Source organism: Martes martes, assembly GCF_963455335.1.
Source record: "Martes martes genome assembly, chromosome: 5".
Taxonomy (NCBI): Eukaryota; Metazoa; Chordata; class Mammalia; order Carnivora; family Mustelidae; genus Martes; species Martes martes.
This window is the reverse complement of record NC_137892.1, coordinates 127,194,313-127,221,324: the sequence shown is the minus strand read 5'-3', so window position 1 is coordinate 127,221,324 and position 27,012 is coordinate 127,194,313. Positions and strand designations below refer to the sequence as shown.

The 27,012-nt window shown below is 37.9% G+C and overlaps 1 protein-coding gene across 1 annotated transcript in view; it reads left to right on the top strand.

The window, feature by feature from the left end:
- The first annotated feature begins 273 nt into the window (after positions 1–273).
- Positions 274–27,012, top strand: part of NDUFS4 (NADH:ubiquinone oxidoreductase subunit S4) — a 107,742-nt gene continuing 81,003 nt past the window's right edge. Inside the window, exon 1 of the mRNA XM_080803457.1 lies at positions 274–397. Coding sequence (XP_080659583.1) covers positions 300–397 — 98 coding nt within the window. The 5' untranslated portion in view covers positions 274–299. The remainder of the gene's footprint in view (positions 398–27,012) is intronic.

The following is a 27,012-nucleotide window of genomic DNA, read 5'->3' as shown; positions in this document are numbered from 1 at the left end:
GGCGGGGGTGGGGGTGGGGAACGTGTCTTCATTAAATAACTAGTCCTAACAACAAACAAGGATTACAATTTGTGGAGGTAATGTTTACACTTAATGCACTGCTGCATTGCTGCATTCATTTTCCTTCTTATCTGTCAATCAAACCTTTCACCTCTTTTCTAAACTCCAGTACTTAACAAAACGCCAAACAAAAGTGAAGTAAACAAAAACCCACTCTATTACACTGCGGTTACAGAGCCTTGAGAACGAAGGAAGTTTGTCCCTTCCGGAGATCCGTCCAGGCATTTGCCTGCAGCAAGATGGCGGCGGTCTCAATGTCAGAGGCGCTGAGGCAACTGTTGTGGGGGAAAAGGGCAGTGACTGTAGCTGCCATTTCCGTTTCCAGGGTTCCTATCAGGTAACAGGATTGTCAGGCTTCTTCTTCAAGCTTCTGGGGTCTCTCCACTTTTGCGGGGGGTCTCTGCTGGCTGGGTCCCGGAGAAGGCCTCGGGGAAAGCGTTCTCTGCTGACCCCTTCCTCTGGAAAGGGCAGGAGGATTTGGGACTAGCTGCGATTCAGGGGCGCTGGCCAGGCGAGTGGGGGCGTGAATGCGGGGATAGGGGAGGAGGACGCATGGTTTCTTGGAAGGTTTTGGACTGTTGCTGTGAGAGAGGGTCCGTGGGGTGGGGTTGTCTCCGGGTCTGCGAGCCGAGCTTTAGCCCCCAGAGAAGGGGAGGAGTCTGATTTTTCTCCCCTCTTTCCGCACTTCTCCATTTTTTCACCTGTTTGCCTATCACGCCTCCTTGTTGTAAGGTTAGATCCCTCTCTCCCTTAACACGGTTTTAAGTGGTGTTAGTGGGTTTCTGTACAGAAAGATTGTTCATCAGACTGCTTGGTTGAAATTCATTGTTAGTGAGCATATCACTGTTAGTAATATTGGAAGGTAATTTTTTAAAGGCTGGTGGTAATGTCGGCAAGTTTCCTGTCCTGAGTTTTATTAAAGATTCATAATATTTCAGAGATTTTTGCTATTATTGTTCTGCTTTGAAGCGTTTTTGTGATAGTGATTTTTTTCCGGTTGCATTAATTGTCGATTTCCCTATTTTTTCGAATTTTCCTGACTTTATGTTACTAACACAAGAACACACACACTAGTATTTTTATTTGCGAAGAATTAGGTTTTATCGCTATTTTCGCTGCTTATTAGAAACCAGGGCATATATTGAATATTTTTATGCATGCTCTGGAGAGTACACTAAGAGCTTAGAATAACATGGAAAGACTGTATGGACAGATGGGGATGGTTAAAAAATTGGCCTAGTCAAACGCTACTTAATTTAGTGTTATATTAAAATATAAAGGGAATGCAGAGAGTTAGATCTAGAGTTAATTAGAAAGGATTTTTAGAGGTAGATTTTATTAAGGTTTTAAATAGTGGGTGTTGGGGGCGTGGGGAGAAGAAGAGGATGTTGTGGGTAGGTTCAGTGGCTTATGAAAAGCTTTGAAGGCGGTAGTGGATATACACGTAATATATGGTCCTTGGAAAATAAGGATGCTTAGATTAGGGAAAGGTAAACAAGTTTGTGGTTAACTATTTTATGTATGGGGAACTTGAAGAATGGAAAGTGCTTCTCTAAAATGCCCCACCGATTGACTTAGGCTGTCAGAGAGGTGATCTAGTTTAGTTCTTGTTCTCCTAGACATTATGGAGATTAATTTTGCATTCCCAAGTAATGTATTCATAGTAGCCTTAGAACTCAAAACAAATTTGAAGGATCCACTGGTGCATGACTAATTAAGACATGACTGTATATTTAAGCTTAAGTCACAGCCATTTTGTCAGCTATTGTTGTAGTTGAAGTAAGATACTGGATTTTGGAAACTGATGATAATTAGTACTACTTAATAAAGATTTGAAGAGTTTCTGCTTGCAAATGTGTTAGAAGAGATTTGAAAATAAAATATTACATCATATATGATAATCTCTGTTTCACACTTTAAAAAACTTTTCTAAGGAAAACAAATTTTAAACACAAGCCAAATGACATATTTGTCTTTTTAAAAAAGATTTTATTTTTTAATTTTTAAAAACATTTTATTTATTTATTTCAGAGAGGGGAGGGGCAGAGTGAGAAGGAGGAAGAGTCTCAGCTTGGAGCCTATTTCAGGGCTCAGTTCCATGACCCTGCGATCATGACTGGGATCACGACCTGAGCTGAAACCGAGAGTCAGATTCTTAACTAAGTGTGCCACCTGGGTACTCCTAAAGATTTTATTTTTAAGTAACCTCTACGCCCAGTAAGGCGCTTGAACTCAAAATCCTGAGATTGAGTCGCATGCCCTACTGACTAAGCCAGCCAGGTGTCCTTATTTATTTGCTTTCTGTAACACTTTTTTTTTTTTTAAAGATTTTATTTATTTATTTGACAGAGATCACAAGTAGGCAGAGAGGCAGGCAGAGAGTGAGGGGGAAACAGGCTCCCCGCTGAGCAGAGAGCCCGATGCGGGGCTCAATCCCAGGACCCCGAGATCATGACTGAGCCCAAGGCAGAGAGGCCTTAACCGTTCACTGAGCCACTCAGGTGCCCCTGTAACACTTTTTTTTTACCCAAAGAGTTTATGGTCATCTCACCTTGAGGCAAATTTATAGCCCTTCTCTTTTACATATTATTGGCTTTTCATTGTTAAGTTTTCTCTTTCCGACATGATTCGGAGGTAATGAGGATCTGAAAAGTTTGTGGGTGGAAAGACAACTAATAAACTGGATAATTTAAATCTAAAATTCATTTTATTGTAATGCTTGTAAAACATTTACAAATAATGTAACATTTCAGATCACTTGAATAAAATGAGGGAGAGTAGAATCAGGCAGTTGGTAAGAAGGGGAGTAGTGAACAAATACTGAAGAAAGATGAGTAGAAGGAAAGACGCAGTTACCTTAGCTTGTATCAAATTAACTATAGTACATCCATAAGAAACAAGAGCAAACCAAAAACCCAACAACATACATAAGGGTGAAAAATTATTTAAACAGTGTAGATGATTCAGTTGATCTAGTTACTGAGCTCATGCTCTAGAGTGTCTTAGTTTCCACATGCTTCTCATTTTCCTGTATTGAGTGAGGGGGGGGGGGGGACCTGAGTCAGTGGCCTACATTTATTCTTACTTTCCTGGACTTATCTGTGGAATTGTCCAGGGTAAATTTAACTACTTAGGATTTTAATTTAAAAGCTACGTAAAGGGGCGCCTGGGCGGCTCAGTGGGTTAAAAGCTAGGTAAAATGGTACACTGTTTCAAAATAGCAATACTTTGGACTCTGTGCTCGATACAGTGGTTTTTGTTTTCTTTAACCTGTTCATGTATACTTATCTAGCCTTATTTCATTATTTCTCATTTTTTTTTTAAAGATTTTATTTATTTATTTGACAGACAGAGATCACAAGTAGGCAGAGAGGCAGGCAGAGAGAAAGGAGGAAGCAGGCTCCCCGCTGAGCAGAGAGCCCGATGTGGGGCTTGATCCCAGAACCCTGGGATCATGACCCAAGCCGAAAGCAGAGGCTTTAACCACTGAGCCACCCAGGCGCCCCTCATTATTTCTCATTTTTAAAAAATATTTTATTTATTTATTTTTCAGAGTGGGAGCTGCAGGCAGAGGGGGAGGGAGAAATAGTTCCTCATTGAGCAGAGAGCCTGCCCTGGGGCTCCACCCCAGGACCCTGGGATCATGACCTGAGCCGAAGACAGAGGCCTTAACCCACCCAGCCACCCAGGCGCCCCTTTGGGAGGCTTTTTTTGTGCTCCTATCTCTGGCTCTTGTTCTGCCCTCTTTCCTTTCTCAGCATTAGAGAAGCCAGTATGAAATTATGAGGTTCTCCAGGAACCTCCGTTGAGTAAGATGTGCTAAAGATGACAGTCCTGAGGTTGACAAGAGTTCTGTGTATGTTACACCTTGCTGTGAAATTGTCTTAGCCCATTTTGAGAAACATCTAGGACATATAAAACCAGTTGATGGCTTCATTTCAGATAAGCTGGATAAATTCCTCTCTGAAGTGCAGCTACTTTCGCTTTCTTTGAAACATGTCAAAGCCAAGTTCAGTGAGCTTTAAGTATCTCTAAAGTGTCTTTTTTTTTTTTTTTTTTTTAAGTAGGCTCCTTGCCCAGTGCTGAGTCCAAGGTGGGGCTTGAACTCATGACCCTGAGATCAAGACCTGAGCTGAGATTGAGTCAGAAGCTTAACTGACTGAGCCATAAAGGCTCCCCTAAAATGTCTTCTAATAGATTTCATTGTTTTCCTCATTAAGAAATACCCGTAATTGGTCTGTTTTCTTCAGTAGTGGACATTTTGGTTGAATTCTTCTTAGAATTAAATATTTTAATACATTTATCACAGTGTCTGGTACATAGTAAACCTTACCTAAATAAACTCTACTTTTATTTTTGGTTTGAATATCTGACTATGTTTCTTTTCTTTAATCTTGTGATATTGTGTAATTGCCGTTATTGTTTAAAATACTTGCCTCTGTTCCCTGTGACAGAATTATACGTCACTGCCTCATTAGCCAAGTGATCTGTTCGGGCCAATGTAATGTTACTGGCAATAATACGCCATGTCAGGCAAAAGCTATCGGAGCTGTCCTATGTTTTACCATGTCTCTTTTCCCTCTGCCTATGAGGTAGACATTTTAGGTGGGATTTTTTTTCTTTTAGCTTAGATCCTGGAATCAAGAGCACACAGAGCAAAGCTAGAAGCTGGTTCTTAACAGGTTGTGTAAAATATAAAGTGACTAAGAAATAAGTCTTTGTTGTATGTTACAAAGATATTTCGATTGGTGGTTGCCTCAGCGTAACAACCTATACTGATCCTTTTGTTACACACGTACATGTACACACACTTGTAAATGAGCAATTTTTAGCACATGGACTGATACATCAGTAGTGAGGCCACAGGCTTTTGGAGGGCTGGAAAATTTTTTTTGACTGCAAAAAGTTTTTTGTATTTTTATATACTTCATGACACCCATGTAATGGCACACACATAACAGGTAAATGTTTATCACATAGATGAGTAAATACATATTTAGAGATGTGTGATTATGAGGAAAAACAGGAAGCCATGGGTACTGTTTCTATTAGTAGCCTCATCAGTGAAAACCAAGGAAGCACTAACCTACATAAATGTGAATATAAAATATCTACAGGACATACTTTTTTCTAATTACTTGAGGTGATCTTAGTTTAGGATATTAACCTAAAACTGTATTATACTTCTGGATTGAAGTTGTCTTACAGATTTTTTTGAACTTGTAAATTTCCTTGACAAATGTCCTGATTCTTGTATTCAAATTTTTAAAAAGAGATGGAAATGAATTTACTTGGGAAAGGTTATTCATGGAACATGATAACTTTTTTGGAATAATAGTAACTAAGTGTGATTATTAGATTTGTGTTCTGCAAGCCACTTTACATGAAGTTTTTTAAAAAGTTAATTAATTTTACATTGGGCTTAATGGAGAAAGGAGCAATTTGATTCCTTTCTAATACATGTTTTCTTGGTATGGGATGAATGAAGAATAAGGCAATTTCAAATGGAGATGCTTCTAAAATAAATCCCTTGGTGAAAGTTGAGAATCATTTTTATGGTATTTGTTCTGAGCACAAATTACTAATAGCTGACATTTATTCCTCACTGTGTATTAGCCACTATGCCACTGTTTCACCTGCATTATATTCTGTATTTCTCACAGTAATCCTGTGAACTTAGGTGTTCTTGTTTTTCTCATTTTTTCAGACATACAGATGAGAAAACAGATTTAAAATTTACATTGCTAGGAAATAGGTTTAGCAGTCTAAAGGAATGTCTTGACTTTAGTAGTGAGAAATACAGGTGTGATAATAGAAAATTAAAACCTCGGTGTCCTCTGTTTTTATTTTAGCAAAATATCTTTGAGAAACTATCTGATGCTCTTTACTTTCACTCTACTGTTCCTTTTGTACAGTGAGAGTCTCCAGTTGAGAAATTCGGGTTTTTGTAGTAAGGATTTTGTTCTCTTAAGTTTGGTAATGATTTTTGGTGAGAAACTTTGTATATGCAACTTGATTATTATACTTTCTTACCCTCTTAAAAAAACGCATGTGATACTTGTATTAAACAAGGTAAACTGAACCTGTTTTTCTTTTTTTCTTATTACAGTGATCATTAGAAAAAAGTTATTGTATTCTCATTCCTTTAAAAACTATCAAGTGTTTGCTATACTTTCTGAATTATTTTGTCTGCTTTCTAATAGTGTTTTTGTGTCCTTCTTTGACTGGTTTGCTTCTCTTTAGCAGTTTCACTACCCTTCTTCATTTATCGTAAGTAATACCAAGCAAGTAAAAGTACCAAGCAAGTAAGACTGTTAGGATTTTGTGTAAAACAAAGTAGGCTTAATGAAGCTCTGGTGATGGCTGAAATTTATTTTGCTGTGATTAAAACCTTGAGCTTTGGGGCACCTGGGTGGCTCAGTGGGTTAAAGCCTCTGCCTTCCGCTCAGGTTATGATCCCAGGGTCCGACCTGATCCCAGGATCCTGGGATCCAGCCCCACATCGGGCTCTCTGCTCAGCGGGGAGCCTGCTTCCTCCTCTCTCCCTCTCTCTGCCTGCCTCTGCCTGCTTGTGATCTCTGTCAAATAAATAAATAAAATCTTAAAAAAAAAAACAACAACAAACCTTGAGCTTTCTTAAGGTTGACAGATAATTACATATAATACATGAGCTCTTATTATAACTTTTTTTTTTTAGTTTGCAGTATATAAAGACCCTCATGGAACCTTACTGTACCTGAATTATGGAGTGGCTAGATCCTTCACAATGACTTTCATCTAAATATTTGGATACTTAACAAACTATTTAAGTCTTTATCTTTTAAATAGTGGCAGGAGAGCAATTTAGAATTCCTGTTTTAGATTTCCTTTCTGTTGTCTTATTTTGATAAGGTGAATACAACCTTAGGTTCTTTAGAACTACCTAGTTGTCAAATGTGACTTTTTTTTTTCCCCTTTACTCATTAGACTTAATTTTTTCTTTTATGGGATCTTGTTCCAGTTTAGTGCTTTTTAAACTCTTGCTGTGCCTCAAAATCACCTGTTGTGTGCATAAAAAATTGAGATGCCTTGGCCCCAGTATATAGTAGTTCAATAAATTTAGGTTGAGGTTTAGCTCTGTGGTGATTCTGATGGGAAGCTAGGGCTAAAAATTGTTGTTTGTGTTTGTGTGTTTTAAAATAGTTTCCATGCTATATATCTTGAAAGACTTTCGAAATGCATTTTTCCTTGGGGGAGAGGTTGGAGATTTCCAGAAACAAACAAAAATTCTCCCATTTTTGCATATTCCCTAATCTAAAGTTTTATGCTTTTTACCCATGCACTGTATGGAGGCTTTTTCTTGGAGAAATATTCCTTTGAGGCAGAGCAGGCATTTTGATAATTTTGGAGAAAGCAGGCCATGTTACTGGCTCTCTAGAGACTCTTGTTCTTCCTTTTGGAAGGGCTCAGGTTTAATATAGCGCAGCTGTTGAACTCTGCCCTTCTAAGTTTTAAGAAGAAAGTGTTTTATCCTTTAAAATGGAAATGCCTTTTTTAGGGAGGTGGTCTTTGGCTAGATATAGTTCTCTAAGAAAGTTGCATGCTTTTCTAGAGTTCTTTTGTTTCAGTGTTTTCTTAGAATTGTTTCAGATATTGAGAGCACAGTCTCTGAGAGTAAAGATCTGGCTGCTTTTGTAATATGTTTTGCTATATCCTTAACAAAGCTAGATGAAGAGTTTATTTCTTTGTGTTTTCTAGGGCTTGAAAATATGTTCTTTCCTTTATTCAGCCACTCCATACATAAGGAAATGGTCCTTGAATAGGGTTTACTAGACAAAAGATCCTGTTCTAGATGACTGTTCAGCAAGCCATATGCTTCTCCTAAAAATGTCAGTCTGTCTTGATGAGCTTTAAAGTGAATGCAGATGTTTTGGCTCTTTTGAGGACTACCACTTTTTGTGTGGAAAGAACACTTCTTTTTCAGGAGATTTCTTCACTATACTTATAGAAATTTGCATGAAATTGATATTTATAACTTCTGTCTTTTAAGCCTAATGAAATTATATTTAATTAGGCATTAGTAATTTGAGTTTAATTTTAATATCCTTAGAATAAATCAGATTTGGGGAAATAAAATAGGCCTCAATATGGCTTTTGTTAAGATTATGTATTTATTAAGTCTTTTTCAAAATTTGTAACTCAAAGTGCTGTATAATGTTTACCTTTATGCAGTGAAAGGTGATATTTTGACACGAAAAGTTTCCTTTTTAGATGTTCAATGCCTTCTGCTTTAATAGGTTAACTGTAGAAGTTGCAGTCCATAGATTCATACAGTGTTTGAGTTGGGAGAAAACTGTAGGATCATCCTGCCTGACCTTTTGTTTAATGCAAGAATTTCTAGAATTTCCTGCTTCTTGATTGTCTAAAAATTGAGGAATAAATGCTGAATTTCGGGAAGCCCTAGAAAACCCTTTGTACTTTTGGATTCATTGGTAAATGATACTTCCCTCTAATACTACACAGAAAAATTCTAACCCCATGCATATGTCAGCCTTTTGGATAATTGAAAACCTTTGTCATTACTCATTCTTGCCTGTAAGTCTGTGCTCCAGGCTTAACATATCCAGTTGTTGTTGTTGTTTTATTAATTTATTACCAGATTTCCCAATGCTTTACTATTTCTTGGTACTCCTTAGGATGTATTCCATTTTGCCAGTATCTTTGAGCTATATATTGTACTTTTAACTAATGAGATTATCAGAGGTGATGACTTAGTGAGTTAAAATTGAATTAAAGAAAAAAGTTGACTCTAAGTTGGAAATTTAAAAATTTTTATCTTTAGGGATACCTGGGTGGCTCAGTTGGTTAAGATCATGATCCCACCGTATTGGGATTGAGTCCTGCATTGGGCTCCTTGCTCGGTGGGGAGCCTGCTTCTCTGAACTCTGCCTGCTGGTTCCCCTGCTTGTGCTTTCTCTCTCTCGCTCTCTCTCTCTCGCTCTCTCTCACTCTTTCTGACAAATAAAATCTTTTAAAAAATAAATAAAATTTTATCTTTAAAATTTTAAAGAAAAGGGGTATCTGTGTGGCTGAGTCAGTTGAGTGTCTACCTTTAGTTTGAATTATGGGCTCAGGGTCCTGGGACCAAGCCCCACATAAGGCTCCCTTGCTCAGCGGGGAACCTGCTTCTCCCTTTCTCTCTGTTGCTCTCGCTGCTTGTGCTCTCTAGCTCTGTCAAATAAATTAATAAAATCTTAAAAAAAATAAAATTATAAAGAAAAATTCACTTTTTCCTTTCGGAATTTTTTAGTTTTTAGAATTTAATACATGTATAGATTTGTGTAAAGTTACCACAATAATCAGGGTACAGAATACCAAAAGACTCCACCCCAAAAAACTCCCTCATGTTATGCCTCTCAACTCTTAAAATCCCTGGCAGTAAGTTATCTCTTCTTTTTTTAAAAGATTATTTATTTATTTATTTATTTGAAAGTAGAAAGAGCAGGAGCAGGGGGGTAGGGGAGAGGGAGAAGCAGACTCTCAGCTGATCATGGAGCTTGATGCAGGACTCCATCCCAGGACCTTGGGATCATGACCTGAGCTGAAGCCACGTGCTTAACAGATGGAGCCACCCAGGTGCCCCAAGTTATCTTTTCTTTATCTCCATAGTTTTGAAATTTTGAGACTGTAATATAAATGGAACCATAATACAGTCTTGAGAAGATTGGTTTCATTCACTCAGCATAATGAGATTCGTGGAAGTTGTTGTGTTTATCAGTAGTCTATTATTTTTATTGCTAAGTAGTACATATTTTATTGTGTGGATGTACCCTACAGTTTATCCATTGACCCATTGAAGGGCATTTGGATCATTTCTGGGTTTTGACAGTTACAAATAGAGCCACTATAAACATTTGTGTACTGAAGTTTATGTGAACATGATTTCATTTCTCTAGAGTAGCTACTCAGGAGGGAGATTCCTGGGTCATTGGTAACATATGTTTAACTTTATAATGTACTGCTAAAACATTTTTTAGAGTGGTTGTACCATTTTGCTTTTCCACCAGGGATATATGAAAGTTTCGTTGCTCTGTATCCTCATTAGCATTATGTTGTCAGTATTTTTAATTTAGCCATTTTATTTTTTTTTAAGATTTTTACTTACTTATTTGACAGAGAGAAAGATCACAGGTAGGCACAGAGGCAGGCAGAGAGAAAGGGGGACAGGCTCCCCGCTGAGCAGAGAGCCTGATGCAGGGATTGATCCCAGGACCCTGTCTGAGATCGTTATCTGAGTGGAAGGCAGAGACTTACCCCACTGAGCCACCCAGGTGCCCCTAACTTAGCCATTTTAAAAGATGTATAATGATAACTTCATTCTGGTTTTTACTTTTTTATTTCATTTTTTAAAAAGATTTTATTTATTTGAGAGAGGAAAAAAAAGAGAGAGAAAGCACGAGCTGGGAGGGGGCAGCAGAGGGACAAGCAGACTTCCCACTGAGTGTGGAACCCTCCATGGGCTTGATCCCAGGGCCCTTAGATCATGAACTGAGCCCAAGTCAGATGCTTAACTGACTGAGCCACTGAAGTGTCCCTTCATTGTGGTTTTTAAATAACTTTATTGAAAAATAAAGTACGTCATAAAATTCACTCACATAAAGTAAAATTTGGTGGTTTTTAGTATATTTACAGAGTTGTACAACCATTCATTGTCAGTTTAGAACATTTTTATGGCCCCAAAAAGAAAGTCTGTGCCCACGCACTGTTCCTGTTTCTCCCTTTCCCCAGCCATAGGTAGCCACTAATATACTTTGTGTCTCTGTAGATTTGCCAGCTCTGGACATTTCATACAAATGGAATCACATGTGATCTTTTGTGATGGGCTTTGTTTACTTAGCATAGTGTTTTCAAGGTTTGTCCAAGTTGTAGCGTGTATCAGTACTTTATTCCTTTTTATTGATAAAATAATATTCTGTTGTATGGACATACCACATTTTATTTATTCATTAGTTGGTGGACATTGGGGTTGCTTTCACTTTTGACTATTACGAATAATGACCTATGAAACATATATAGGTTTTTGTGTAGACATGTTTTTATTCTTTTGGGGATATACAGAAAAATTAAATGTGCTGGATAATGTTATAACTCTGTTTGGTCTTTTGAGTAACTGCCAGACTCTTTCCAAAGTGGTTGCATCATTTTATATTCCCACTAGCAGTGAATGAGGGTTCCAGTGTCTTCACAACCTTGCTAACACTTGTTACTGTTTTCTTTATTATAACCATCCTAGTGAGTGTGAAGAGGTACCCAGTGGTTTTGATTTGTATTTCTGTGATAGGCAACTTATTGTGGTTTATATCTATTTCCCTGATGGCTAATGATGTTGAATATTGGGGAATGTTTGTTTATATCTTCTGCTCATTTTTAATTGGGCTGTTTTCCTTTTTATTTTTAAAGACTTACTTATTTTAGAGAACTCATGCATGCTACAGGGAGGGATAGTGGGAGAGGTAAACTCTGTGCTGAGCCCTGCATGGGGCTAGATCCCAAGACCCCTAGCCCTAGATCATAACCTGAGTGGAAACCAAGAGTCAGATGCCCAATTGACTGCACCACTGATGTGCCTCGGACTGTTTGTTTTCTTATTGTTGAGCTTTCAGAGTTCCTAAAATATTCTGAATATAAGTCTTTTGACAAGTATGTGGTTTGTAAATATTTTCTCCCATTCGGTAGCTTTTCTTTTCATTATTTTAATGGTATCTTACAGAGTAAAAGTATTAATTTTGATAAAGTATACTTTACTAGTTTTTTTTCTTTTATGAACTGTACTTTGGTTATCCTAAGAACTCTGCCTAATCCTGTCAGTGAGCTCTCTTGTTCAGCTGTAGACTCCCAACAGCTGAATTTCTGACTGCACTTTCTTGAGGCATTGACAGAGAAATTTTGCAAAGACCTAAGCATTCCAACCACCAGACCAAAAAGACTGGATAGCAACAGAATGGCTAAAAAACCATACCCTACCCATCCCGTCTCCAGCCCCTGAGCTGAACAGATACTGACCCTCCCTCATAATTATCACATACTCTCTGCCTGCTCTCTAGCCCATATCCCCCCTGAACTCTTTGTATAAAACTCCAGGTGTTTATCTTGCTGATGGAGAGATTGGTTGTTAAGGCCCAAGTTTGCCACCTACCCTGTCTGCTGGCACCCAAAGTAAATTTCTCCCTTTCTCTTTACCAAACCCTTGTCTATTGAGTTACTGGTTTTTCTTGAGTTGAGTTTATCTGAGTTTGTTTGGAAATAATGTTGGCATACCCCCTTGGGATTCCCTAGGAGGAGCAGATGACTGTGGCAGTGTCAGGGTTTACCCTTGAGTTTCCTTAGTTAGCTATCTGTTGGGTAACAACCCCTGGTCATGAAGATTCTTTTGTATTCTCAAAGTTTTGTAGTAATGTTTTATGTTCAGATCTATGATCTATTTTGAGTGAATTTTTATATAAAGTGTGAGGTTTAATTTGAGGTTAATTTTTTTGCATATGAATGTGTACTTGTTCCAACACCATTTATTGTAAAGACTGCCTTTTTTTTTTTTTTTAAAGGTTTTAAATAACCTCTAATCCAACATGGAGCTTGAATTTACAACCCCAAGATCAAGAGTTGCATGCTTTACTGACTGAGCCAGGCAGGCACCCTTAAAGACTATCCTTTTTCCTTTGAATTGCTTTTGCACCTCTATCAATAATCATTTGGTTATATTTGTCTGTGTCTGTTTTTGTATTCTCCATTCTGTTCCATTGATCTAAATCCCTTTGGCAGTACCACAAAGTCTTGATTACTATAGCTTTGTAGTAAATGTGTATTATAATTGAGTGATTATGATTTTTCCAATTTCATTTTTTTTCAAAAATTTTTAGGTATTCTAGTTTCTTTGCCTTTCCATCTAAATTTTAGAATCAGCTTATCAATGTCTATAGAAATCCAGTTGAGATTTTGATTGGTATTGCTTTATATTTATAGATTAATTTGATGAGAATTGTCCTTCTTACTATGTTGAGTCTCCCAGTCTGTGAACATGGTGTGTTTCATTTATTGATTGCTTTCATCAAAAAAAAAATTTTTTTTATTTTAGTTTTGAATGTTCAGATCCTACAGATGTTTTGTTAGATCTATGTCTAAGCATCTCAGTTTTGGGGAGCTATGGTAGATATTATATTTATTTATTTATTGCATTGTTTTTAAATTTTCAGTTTTTAATAGTACATTGCTGTATGCAGAAATAGGAGATTCTAGGGCACCTGGCTGGCTCAGTGGGTAGAGCATGCAACTGTGGATCTTGAGGTTGTGATTTTAAGCCCCACATTGAGCATAGAGCTTACTTAAAAAAAAAAAAAAAAGGACTGATTTTGTGTAATGACTTTGTATCCCATAACCCTGCTAAATTTATTTGTCCTATAAGTATTTTGTAGAATCTATGGAATTTTTAAAAGTAGGTAATCATGTGGTCTGTGAATAAGAACGATTTATTTCTTCTGTTGCAGTCTCTATGCCTTTTGTTTCTTTTCATCTTCCCAGAAGATGTTAACTAAGAGTAGTGAAAGTAGATGTTCTTGCCATTTATCAATCTTAGGGGAAAACATTCGGTTTTTCACCATTAAGTATAATGTTAGCTTCATTTTTTTAAAATGCCTTTTATCAGATTAAGGAATTCCTAGTTTGCTAATAGTTTTTATCATGAATGGATGTTCTGTTTAGCCTAATGGCTTTTCTGCATCAATTGACATATTTCTGTGGTTTTCTTCTTTAGATAGTTAATATTGTGCATTACATTGCTTGATTTTCAAATACTGAACTAGCCTTGCATTCTCAGGATAAAACCCTTGTGGGTCCTCTTGTTATCCTTTTGTTTGTATATTTCTGTATTTGATTTGTTGATACTTTGTTGAGGGCTTTTGCCTTATGTTAATGGAGGATATTGGCCTGTAGTTAGTTTGCTTGCTTGCTTTCTTGAACTGTTTAGATTTGGTATCAGGGTAATGCTGGACTCATAAAATGAACTAGGAAGTATTTCCTCATCTTCTGTTTTCTTTTCTTTTTTTAAGATTTTATTTATTTATTTGACACACAGAGAGAGATCACAGGTAGGCAGATGCAGGCAGAGAGAGAGAGGGAAGCAGGCTCCCTGCTGAGCAGAGAGCCCCATGCGGGGCTCGATCCCAGGACCCTGAGATCATGACCTGAGCCGGAGGCAGAGGCTTAACCCACTGAGCCACCCAGGCGCCCCTTCTGTTTTCTTTTGAATTGCTTTGGTTTCATGCCATAATTTTGATATGTTGTAATTTATTTTCATTTAGTTTAAAGTATTTTCTTATTTCTCTTGAGACTTCCTCTTTGATGAATGAATTATTTAAAGAAGTTTTGTTTAATTTCCGAGTATTTGGAGATTTTCTTCTCATTTTTCTGTTAACTGATTTCTAGTTTATTTGCATTAGATTCTGAAAACCCAGTTCCCTGGGTTTCCCTTTTCAGTTTCCATTCAGAAAATGTGGCTCTTGTTACTTTGTTCTGTAGTCAGGGGCTAAGGAGAGACAGAAACAAAACAAAACAAAACAAAAAGTATATGTTGATTGTTCTTGTGTTCTGTCATCCAAAGAATCTATAATTATACCTGGTATTACATAATCATAAAACAACCACATATTGTTATTCTACTTATAAGAAATACTCAGAATAAGAAAATCCATAGAAAAAAAAACCAGACTAATGGTTGCCAAGGGCTGGGAGGAAGGAGAATGAGAAGTGACAAGTGGGGGTTTCCATTTGGGTTGATGAGAAAGTTCTCCAACTGGCTAGTGGTGATGGTCACACAACTTCATGAATGTACTTAGTACCACTGTATTCTACACTTTAAAACTGCTAAGAAGGTAAATTTTGTTATGTGTAAATTACCACAGTAAAACACCACCACCACCAACAACAACAACTATAAAATAAGACAAATTCTAAAAACAGAGAGTACATGTACATGTTGTAAACTATCCCAGTTTCCTGTGAGTGCAACACAATAAAGCCTTGTCAACTCCTCTAAAAAAAAAACAAAAAAAACAAAAAAAAAAAAAAAAAAAAAAAAGTATATGTTGGTCCTACCTTCTTAGAGAAATGGGGAAGAAGATTTCCTTCCCTCAGATGTTGGCTCTTGCAGGTTTCCATGTGGCCACGAGGTTGCTTTGGCTTGTGCATGCAGTGCATGAGAGAACGGGAAAAAGAAGAAAAACATGGGCAGTTTCCACACTTGTTCATTTCCATTAGTTGTCTTTCTAGCTCCTTGGGTCAGAGTGATTCTTTTGGAGAAGTGTTCACTCCTGGGTTTCCACCTCCATTAAGTTCATTAATTTCTAGCTACATTAGGGGATACTGGAGGGGAAATATGATAAACTCACTTTTGGTTGCTACTTCAAATTCTGGTGATATTCCCTGATCTGCCTGCTGTTTGCTTTTTAGTCTTCAGAAGGCTGTTCTATGTATTCTGTCCCGAGTTCTATGTATTCTGCCAGTCAGTGAGAGAGACAGAGTAGAGTGTGCTTACTACACCTTACCAGGACCAGACATTTTAGGATAATTTTTTTTAAAGCTAAATTCTAATATTTCTTATATTTTAGCACATCTGAATAGATTTAAAAGATGTAAAAATGTTTCAAAAAATTTCTTCATATAGATTCTAAACCACCGATTCTCAACTTTTGTAGAAGGAAGGGATGAATTAACATACCAGAATCTTAGAAACGAGACAGAGAAAGGGTTTCAAAGTACAAGTGCCCTTGGTTGAAAAACATGATATTTAAAAAAGATGGAAGTTTGTTGACCATATAAATATGCAAAGATATACATTAAGTCACTGACTTAGATCATCAACCAATAAATCTTAACTTGTTTAAAGGATACTGTAGTCAGATTTATTTTGAGTAACTGATGAAAATTTTAGTAACTTTACTATGTACTCATATATGAAATCAGAGTTCTGTTTTTAAGGGATTCATGGATCCCATGTTTTGTAGCCCTTCTGTAGAGAGTGTTAGATCTTATGTTTTGTTTATACCAGCTCTTGTGTTAGACCTTTCTCAGTTACAGGTGACAGAAACCTAGAAACTCAAATGACCAGCTTATGCAAGATGAGGGAGTTGGTTTATATTACCAAGCAATGGAAAGGGCAAGGGTACAGCTAACTCGTCTCAGGGACCAGAGCTATAGACAGCTACCAGGCTCTTTCTAATTTATCTCTGTCATTCTCTGAGTGACAGCTACTACTTCTGATTGTTTTTTTCCTATGTGGCAGATATCATAGCTGATGAAAGGTTTTTTTAGGCTTATAGCTCATATCTTTATCACCAGGGAGAGACTAAAAAGCCTTTTCTTTGGTACCAAGTTTTAAAAATCTTGGGGGAGAGGCACCTGAGCAGCTCATTTGGTTCATGGTCTGCTTTCAGCTCACGTCAGCTCACATCATGATCCCAGAAACCTGGGATCAGAGCGCCAGGTTGTGTCTGGCTTCCTGCTCAGTGGAAAATCTACTTCTCTGTCTCCCTCAGCCCCTCCCGCTCATACTTTCTCTCTTAAATAAATAAATAAAATTTTTAAAAATAAAAAAATTAAAATCTTGGGGAATTAGATTAAACAGACCAAGGGTTTACTATAATAATGATGTTATTGTTTGTAATTCTACTTACATGTATATATAAGAACTGTTATATGTACATATATAAGAACTCTGGCAATTAGCTATAATGAAAGCTAGGTCTCCTGAACAAAAATTAAGAATAGGAGTATTTTTTTTTAAGATTTTATTTACTTATTTGACAGAGAGATCACAACTAGGAAGAGCAGCAGGCAGAGAGAGGGGGAAGCAGGCTCTCTGCTGAGCAGAGAGCCCAGTTCAGGGCTTGATCCCAGGATCAGGACCTGAGCCGAAGGCAGAGGCTTTAGCCCACTGAGCCACCCAGGCACCCCAAGAATAGGAGTATTTTATATTGCGATATCTTTAGGAATCTTTCGGGAACAAATAATTTGTGTATGTATTGTGTAGGCTGACTTCTTACCTTTTTTCTTTTTTTTTTTTAAATGATTTTATTTATTTATGTGAGAGAGAGCAAGTGAGCACAGGAGCAGGGGGAGGTGTAGAGGGAGAAGCAGACTCCCTGCTAAATGTAGATCATGACACAGGGCTCAATCCCTGGACCCTGGGATCTGAGCCGAAGTCAAGACACTTAACCGACTGACCTACCCAGGTGCCCCTTTTTACCTTTTTTCTTAATGAACCTTGGGATTTTGTCTGCTGAAGTTTATTCACTCATTCAGCAAATATTTATATATTTTTTCTAACTTGCAAAAGACTGCATTTCTATAGGCTTTTACTTGGAACATCTGCCTTGATGTTTTCTTGGAACATCTGCTTTGAGGATAAATGTGTAGGATAGACATATTCAGGCAAAGGCTAGATGATCATTTCTTGGGTCTTGTGGATGGGCTCTGTCTTAGATTGGCATTTCTTATAGTAGAGCCTGAGTCGGGGATATGTGTGTAGGTGGGATTTATTTGAGTTGACCTAGGAACTAGAGTGAGGAGTTTGGAGTTTGGGAGACAGGCAAAGAAGAAAAAAGCGTGATACTGAAATTGTTGCTGTAAGCAATAGAGGCTCAGTTCCCCCTGGAACCTCCTGAGAAACATACAGAAATGCCTCTCGGTATTGTCCATTCGAAAGATGGAAATCTTGAACATTTATCCACTGGTTTTCATTTACCTGTGGTCGGAAGGTATTAACTCTTCCGTACTTTGAGCTATACTTCTGCTCCTGAAGACCTGAGGTTTATTGGTTCACTCGACATGGAATGTTGGTAGATAACCTGAGTCTGAGTTTCTGTAGCTGTGGCAAATGACTGATGGGTCAAGGGTTTGTGACTTGAGCACCAAAGGTGTTTGTTATAGGTTTCCTTATAACTCAAGGGTCTCTATAACCGATTTTTTGGCAGAGGGTGCTAATAGTAAGAATTCTAGTACCTATTATTTATTGAGCACTTAAGCACTGAGGTAATTGCTTTATGTGTTATTTCATATCGTGAAAATGAATGATCTCATTTTAGGTGATCTGTTGACAACTGTAGTTTATTCCTAGGCTTGTAAATAATTCACATTTTTTAGAATTTGCTTTATTCACCAGTACTCTGAAGGACATGACAAAGAATTGGGAAACTGAGGTCTTACAACTCAACTAAATAATAATAGAAGTTCTTTAGGAAAGAGATGTTTTCTTCTGTAAAATACCATGTTTAAGGAATTCATGATGGCAGAATACTGCTGAACTATGTAGTAGGTAGTTGACATCCAAGACTGACAATCAAAGATAATTTACAGATTTTCTTTTGAATTTGAGAATGTCAACAGATAAGGCTAGTGGCTGGTGTCTTACATGATCTCATACTCTGGGTTAAGCATATATTTTCACTGATACTGCCTTAATGATTCAAAGATAGTTAAAATTTTTTTCCTACAGCTGCATTTTAAGCTCTTGCTCCTGTCCCATTGTCATCCTTGACTGTTAATATGGTGGTTGCTTTCTCTTCTATCTTACTAATGTGTTTCAGCTACCACTTTAATGCATAGTTGGTTCTGGAATGGATATAGCATGCATCTGAGGTTATTTTACAAATTCAGTTTCCTCTTCCCTTGAGTCTTAAAGCATGGTTATTCTGTTGCTGATGAAGTTCATGGTTTAAGTACATCTTAGTTACTGCTTGTAGGTGACCTCTCATTAGGGCTCAAGTTTTTATTTTGGTCTCAAATTTACCTTTTGACTTCCAAGTTCAGACTGTTAATTTGGCCAGTCCCCTTAATAAACTCATGCTCGTGTCCTTGACCCAAACTACAGGAAAAACTGCTTCCCAAATACAGATGTATTAACTCCTGATATTAGCCATGCTGCCAGGCTATATTCTTAGCCTCATACTTGAACTATTCTACTTTACTTCATTTACCAGTCCAGTCAAACATTTCAGTCCAACATGGCAGTTAGGAGTACACGTTCTGCCTATGCCACTTTCTAGCTCTTTGCCTACCTATCTTGTGCCTGTTTTCCGTTTTATAAAATGGACATTATAATCACTTTTATAAAGTATATGAAGTGCTTAGGGCAGTGCCTGGTGTATGCTAAGTGCCTGATAAATTGTAACAATAACGTTATCATTATTCTTTTCTTCTGTGGCTTTTTTCTTCCCTTTTTGTTCCTTCCTTCCTCACCATTCTTTTTTTCCTTTCACAAGTCTTACCTGGATTCTAGTTCTTCTTCCTGGATTATGAGAGCAACCTGGATTTTGTTTATTTACAGTATTTTATTCATGAGTATATAAAAGAATTATCTGCACCTGGCTTTTTCCAGATTGTGACCTCCCATGCACTCTTCAGCTCAATGCAATCTATTTTTGGTATCCGCCATTCCACTGAAATAGCTTTCATCAAGGTCGACAGTGACCCTGTTGCTAAATTAATAAGCTCATCTCAGTCCTTATCTTATGTGACCGTTGCAATCCAAAGAGATGACTTTCTGATTATTGAAAGAATCTTCCTTTGTCTTATCAGTTACCTTTGAATGTCCCATCATCTTTTGCCCATTCCTTGAGCCTTCAGCATTTCTCATTTGATTTAATAGATCTTTATAATTTTAAAAATAATTTATATTATGTAATACTTTATATGCACTTGAATATATCTAACATATATACGTTAGGGAACATAATGACACAATGAATTCATGTGGGCCCACCATCCAGTTTAAGAACTAGAGAATTACTAATACCTTAATTCTTTGCACACTCTGTGGTAAGCTGAACAGTTGTTCCTTCTAACCAAATATATCTATCTCCTAATGCTCAGAACCTGTGAAGTGTTACATTAGATGGCAAAAGGGACTTTATAGATAGGATTAAGTTGAGGATCTTGAGATGGGATAGATAATCCTGGTGAGCCCAATGTAATCACAGTGGTTCTCTTAAAAAGGACTCAGAATGAGTCTGAGGAGGAGGAAATGGGACCATGGAAGCAGAAACTGGAGTGATGTGACTATATGCCAGGGAATGCCAGCAGCCTCTAAAGCTAAAAAAGACAAGAAACAGCTTCTCTCTTGGAGTCTCCAGAAGGAACCAGTCTTGAATAACACATTATTAAATCTGTGAGATACATTCTGGACTTCTGACCTCCAGAACTGTAAGAGAATAAATTTATGTTTTAATCCAGCAACTTTGTGGTAATTTGTTAGAGTGGCCATAGAAAACTAATATGGTCTTGTATCTCATTATCTACCATGACTTCACTTACCATCTATTTGCACTAAAGTGTAAATGTAGTTCATTTGCATCATATATACTTTTCTCGGAAGTTCCTCTTTTTTTTTTTGAAAGACTATTTATTTGACAGAGATCACAAGAGAGGCAGGCAGAGAGAGAGGGGGAAGCAGACTCCCTGCTGAGCAGAGACACCCCTCCCCCCCCCCCTTAAGGGGCTGAATCCCAGGTCCCTGAGATCATGACCTGAGCCAAAGGCAGAGGCTTAACCCACTGAGCCACCCAGGTGCCCCCCCCACCACTTAAAAAAAATACTGTATATTTATTTGACAGAGAGAGTGAGCAGAAGGAGGGGGAGCAGCAGAAGGAGGGGGAAAAGCAGGCTCCCAGCTGAGCAGGGAGTCCAAATGCAGGAGTCTTTTCCAGGGCCCTGGGATCATGACCTGAGCTGAAGGCAGATGCCTAACCAACTGAGCCACCCAGGCATCCTAAAAATGTTGTAAAAACATTTAAAAATGCAACTTAATTCTCTCATTATTCTGCTTAGTTATTATTTAGTACCCAACCAAGAAAGAGCAATTGTTCCAGTGCTAGAGGACTGGCTTACGAAGAGATGGTATATCCTTTGTGATGAGCACTGGGTGTTAAATGTAAGTGATGAATCACTCAATTCTACACCTGAAAACAATTTTATCATATATGTTAATTAACTAGAATTTATATAAAAACTTGAAATAAAAAAAAAGACAGTATATCTTTACTAGTGGGGGCTTCCTAAAGGATTTCCAAAGATAATTTTTATTTTTTGTAGGTTTTTTTTTTTTTAAGATTTTATTTATTTATTTGACACAGGAAGAGCGAGAGAGAGCATGAGCAGGGGGAGCTACAGGCAGAGGGAGAGGAAGGCAGAGGGTGAGGAGAAGCAGGCTTCCGACTGAGCAGGGAGCCGGCTGGAGCTCTATCCCAGGACTCTGGGATCATGACGTGAGCCAAAGGCAGATGCTTAAGCCACTGAGCCACCCAGGCGTCCCTAGGACCCCGAGATCTTGACCTTAGCTGAAGTCAGAAGCTTAACCAATTGAGCCACCCAGGTGCCACAATGTGAATATTTTTAAAAGATTAAATGTAATTATGAAAAGTCAATGGAGAAAGTCCTGGTTTCATGCCTCATTTTCTCACTGATTATATTAGTTTTGTGATTGAAATCAAATTATATATTCACATGACAATATTTATTTAAACATCATAGACTTAGGTCTGTGGTCTCAGGTTTAGCTAAAACAATTTTCTTACGGAAGCCAGTGGGATTTTTAATTACTTTGTTCAAGATTATCTGTCTACAGTTTGAATGACTAGATTTGGATAAATTTTATAGTGATTGCTGTTTTATTTTTAATGGCATGAAGGCCTATAAAATGATTAGTTGAATAATAAGCAGCCTATTTATTAAACTAACTACTATGAAGTTTTTTTTGTGTGTGTGTGTATGTGTGTGTCTTTGTATTTATGTAGCCTTTTGTGCTCTTGTGCATATGTATTTTGTTGTGGTTATGAAATGATAAAAGTCCAGATCGTATTTTATACTTTTGGTTGTTTTAGATTTCTTTTTTTTTTTAAAGATTTTATTTATATATTTGACAGACAGAGATCACAAGTAGGCAGAGAGGCAGGCAGAGAGAGAGGGGGAAGCAGGCTCCCTGCCGAGCAGAAAGCCCGATGTGGTGCTCGATCCCAGGACCCTGAGATCATGACCCGAGCTGAAGGCAGAGGCTTAACCCACTGAGCCACCCAGGTGCCCGGTTGTTTTAGATTCTATTTGAAATTTTTTTATTTAAAAAATTTTTAAAAAAGATATTATTTATTTGACAGAGCAGGAGAGAGCATAAGCAGGGGTAGTGGCAGAGGGAGAGGGAGAAGCACGCTTTCCATGCAGGGCTCCATCCTAGGATCCTGGGATCATGACCTGAGCCGAAGGCAGATGCTTAACAGACTGAGCCACCCAGCTGCCCTTATTTGAATTTAAACAAATTAATAGGTCTGTTAACTTTACACAAACATGCATTACTTAAAAAATAACTTTGTATTTCAAAGTGGCACTGCTTTGCTAAACCTGTACAGAATATTTTCAGTTTTTCTTTTATTAATAACTCATCTTTAGTTACAGTAATTTATTACTAAATCTTTACTTGATTTGTGCCTGAGTTCAAAAAATGACTGCTCTAAAACAGGATACAGGTAACAAACATCTATAGCTCTTTTGGTAAATGAACTATTGTTTAGTTATTTTTAATCTGAAAATTTTTTGTAGTTCAATCATGTCTTAGAGTTGGTGTGAATCTTTTTAGAGTTACTCTAATAAAAACTTAAAACTTTATTTATTTGATAGCAGACGTGCCAGTGGGGGGAGGGGGAGGAGCAGAGGACAAGGGACAAGCAGACTCTGTACTGAGTGCGTAGCCCAGTGTGAGGCTGGATCTAACTACCCAGAGATCACGACCTGAGCCAAAATCAAGAATCAGACCCTCAACTGACTCAGCTACCCAGGTGCCCTCAAAACTTAAAACTTCTAAATGGAATTGTTAATTTAACAAATTTAGTTTCTCAAAAATAATAGATTGTTAATAATGCTACTTGGAATAGATCAGGAACTGTGCTAAGTGCTTGTTATCATTTGTACCTGATTTTAATATTCTCAGTAGCTCTGGGAGGTGATACCTTAGCTCACTAAGGGTAGATGGTAACAACTTCTGATGATAAGAATTGTTAAAGGACAGAAAGTCAATGAAGTAAATTTTAAAGATCTAATTGGCTTTATTAATTGATTCATGAATTAGGCTACATGTCATTTAGCAAGTAGAAAGATGCTAGGTTACAGAGTGGGAAAGGTTTTTAAAAGCAGGACAAGGAGGTTATGAACACAAAAAGGGTTCTTTTGGGTAAGGTCACCTTTTGGGCAGGGAAGGGGGTGTCTTATTAGGTTGATTATCTCATCTTTCTTTGGGGGATGGAGAAAGGCCCGTATTACCTCATTGGTGCTGACCAGTAAATTCCAAACTGACTGTTTAAAACCACATTTCTGGGGGAGGTTGAAACTACAGTTAGTTGGATATTAAGCCCCAGTTTGGTGACTTGGCTCAGCATAGGTGACTATATTTTGGGCCTGTGGGTGTGTGTGTGTGTGCGCGCATGTGCCCTACAGCAGAATGTTGTGCTGTCAGGTAGCAGGGTCCTCCATGAAGAGGTTTGTCACAGGCCCTATGATGAGAGACTTCGTTCACTAGATATGAACAGTATAGCATTAGTCTGATAGCAAGAATGGTTATGTCAGACAACAGTGTATTCTCTTTTTAAAAAGATTTTATTTATTAGAGAGGGAGGGAGAGAGAGAGGGTGAGCAAGCTTGAGCAGGGGGAGGGGCAGAGGGACAAGCAGGGCTGTGGGCTGCATCTCAGGACCCTTAGATCATGACCTGAGCAGAAGTCAGATCCTTAACCGACTGAGCCACCTATGCGTCCAAATAGTGTAGTCTTTGAAGTGGGAGATCCTAGGTCCATATGACCTTGAGTGTTTTAAAAGTGTAGGCTGCTGCGCTTGCTAAATTGTTAAGCTTTCTTCAGTGGTGCCCGTATGGTTTTCCTTGCAATCATATATTTCAAATATCATTCATTTTATCACGGTAAAATATATATATTTTTAAAGATTTTATTTGTCAAAGAGAGAGCACAAGCAGAGGGAGCAGCAGGGAGGGGGAGAAGCAGGCTCCTCATCAAGCAAGGAGCCTGATGTGAGACTTGATACCAGGACCCTGGGATCATGACCTGAGCCGAAGGCAGACACTTAACCGACTGAGCCACCCAGGTATCCAAAGAAAAATAATTTCAGTCCTGCTTTACACCTTCAAGAAAATCTTTTTTTTTTTTTTTAAAGATTTTATTTATTTATTTGACAGAGACACACAGCTAGAGAGAGAACAGAACTAGGGGGAGTGAGAGAGAGAGAGAAGCAGGTCCCGTGCAGAGCAGGGAACCCGATGTGGGGCTCAATCCCAGGACCCCTAGGGATCATGACCTGAGATGAAGGCAGATGCCCAACAACTGAGCCACCCACGCACCCAAGAAAATCTTTTGATATACATTTTGATAGTGATATTTGGAATTCATGTCTGTAAGTGATGTGGAAACAAAGGCAAAAGAAAATTTCCTTACTACTTACAGCACACTGACGAGTCCTTGAAACAGGCAGAGTGATCTTTCTCTAGAAACTCAGCTGTCTTGATGTTAATACTTTGCTAAGGGTAAGAGGCAGTCTTATCCTGACCCCCCAGAATCCTTTAAGTCTTCTTTAACATATAAACATTCCTTTGGAAATGTCCTTTATCTCTGTTCTGCAAGTTCCAGTTTGGTAACCATCTTCCAAGCGTATGGCCCACTGAGACTTCTGAAGGGGCTCATGACTGAGTTTTTACTGATCAGTAATAAATGACCCTTTCCTAACAATAGCTAGCCCACTCAAGGGACTAGAAACCTTGCTTCTAAAATTCCTTAGACTTACGCTATCCCTTACCCCCTCTCAGCTTCAAAGTATATAATTGGCCAATCTGTATGATCCCAGTGCAGTTCTTTCTGCCCAGAGATCCTGTCCTCATGCTACTGAGAATATTAAAAAACACCTTTTGAGGTGCCTCACTTGGGCTCAGGTCATGATGTCACGTCGGGGTCCTGGAGTCAGGGCCTGCGTCTGCTCTGGGCTCAGCAGAAAGTCTTCTTGTCCCTCTGCCCCTCCCCCTACTTGTACACTCTCTCTCTCTCTCTCTCAAATAAATAAAATCTTAAAAACAAAACACCTTTTTGGGGCACTTGGGTGTCTCAGTGGGTTAAAGCCTCTGCCTTCGGCTCAGGTCATGATCTCAGGGTCCTGGGATCGAGCCCCACATCGGGCTCTCAGCTCAGCAGGGAGCCTGCTTCCTCCTCTCTCTCTCTCTGCCTGCCTCTCTGCCTACTTGTGATCTCTGTCTGTCAAATAAATAAATAAAATCTTGAAAAAAACAAAAAAAAAAAAACCCCAAACCCCCACCTTTTTGCACTAGAGATGTCTCAAGAATTCTTTGTGGACCGTCAGCACCAAATCCTGCTACTTCAGACCACGTACATAAGTAGCCACTTCTGGAGAGCACAATTAACCATCCATGGATATAGATGCAAGTGAACTTGTAGGTATTAGATGGTACTATTAATACTGAAGATTTATTTTTCTTACTTCAGCAGCTGGACTAGCTAACATTTATTGAGTCTTGACCAAGTGCCAAGCACTTACTAAAGCTTTATATACATTGTCTCATTTAATCCTCACAGTAACCACATGCAGTGAGTAAAAATACAGTCTACATTACTTTTTAATGTAATATTTTGAAGAGATAATGCAGTCATAGACTTCTGTATAAAATAAATTGTAAGAGTCTTTTTCATCCCTGTTTCTGAGGTTTGCTCATTTATCACTGCTTTCCCATTCCCCAAGAAATCATTGTTACTAGTTTCTTATGCTTGGAGTTTGTGCATATTGAAGCAAATACATTTTTACTCCTTTCCATTTTTCTGTAAATAAAGCATACTAATATTATTAACATTTTCCTTTCAGTTTTTCAACTTTTTTTCTTTTTTTAAGTAATCTCTGTACCCAACATGGGGCTTGAACCTACTACCCGGAGATCAAAAGTTGCATGCTCTACTGACTAAGTCAGCCAGGTGCCTCAATTTTTCAACTTTTTATTAAAATCTTGACATATATAAAAAAGTTAGACTACAGTGAATCTATAAACCCACCACCTACATTTACCATTGTTAAGATTTTGGTATTTTTTTGCTTAATTTGCTTTTGTGTAACATGTATATGGGTAAGCAAAGTGTGTGTGTGTGTGTGTGTGTGTGTGTGTGTATAAATATATATATAAACATATTTATATATTTTAATGAAATGGAATATACATATATATTCCATCCCTGAATACTTTCATATTTTAAGTAAATTACCACTAGCCAATGATGGATTTTAAGCAAAGGAGTGGAATGATTGGGCGTAATTACTTAGTGAAGTGGAAGATGCCTTTAAGGGTAATAAGACTACAGTCAGGGAGACCAATTAAGTGATTGTTGTGTTAGTCGAGGTAGGAGGGAATAAGGATAGAATCAGTGGATTTGGTATTGCTTTGTAGTTAATTGGACAGAAAAAGCTGTTTACATTTTTTAGAGAAACTCTGGAAAAGATGTGTTTGTTCATCTTTTGTAGGGTTCCCTTTCCTATCTTGCCCCGAAATGAGCTGGTAATGTTGTTTCTAGAGGGAGAGAAGTGAACATTTCTCTGTACAGCAGGCACTCCATGCCAATTACTTAACATGCTATAATTCTGCCAGTCATTCTGTGAGGTATTATTATCCTTATTTTTGCAGATGAGGAAATTGAAGTGCAGAGTTGTGAAGTAATTTGTTGAAGATCATATTGCTCTTAAGTGGTAGATCTGGAATTTTAACATGGGTCTGACTGATTCTGAAGTCACTATGTGACCGTTTCTCAAATTGTTTCATGAAGTTAAAAATTGTTAGTGTTTTTTTCCTTTTGAATGTATTTGTAATTATTCCTAATCATGTAATCAT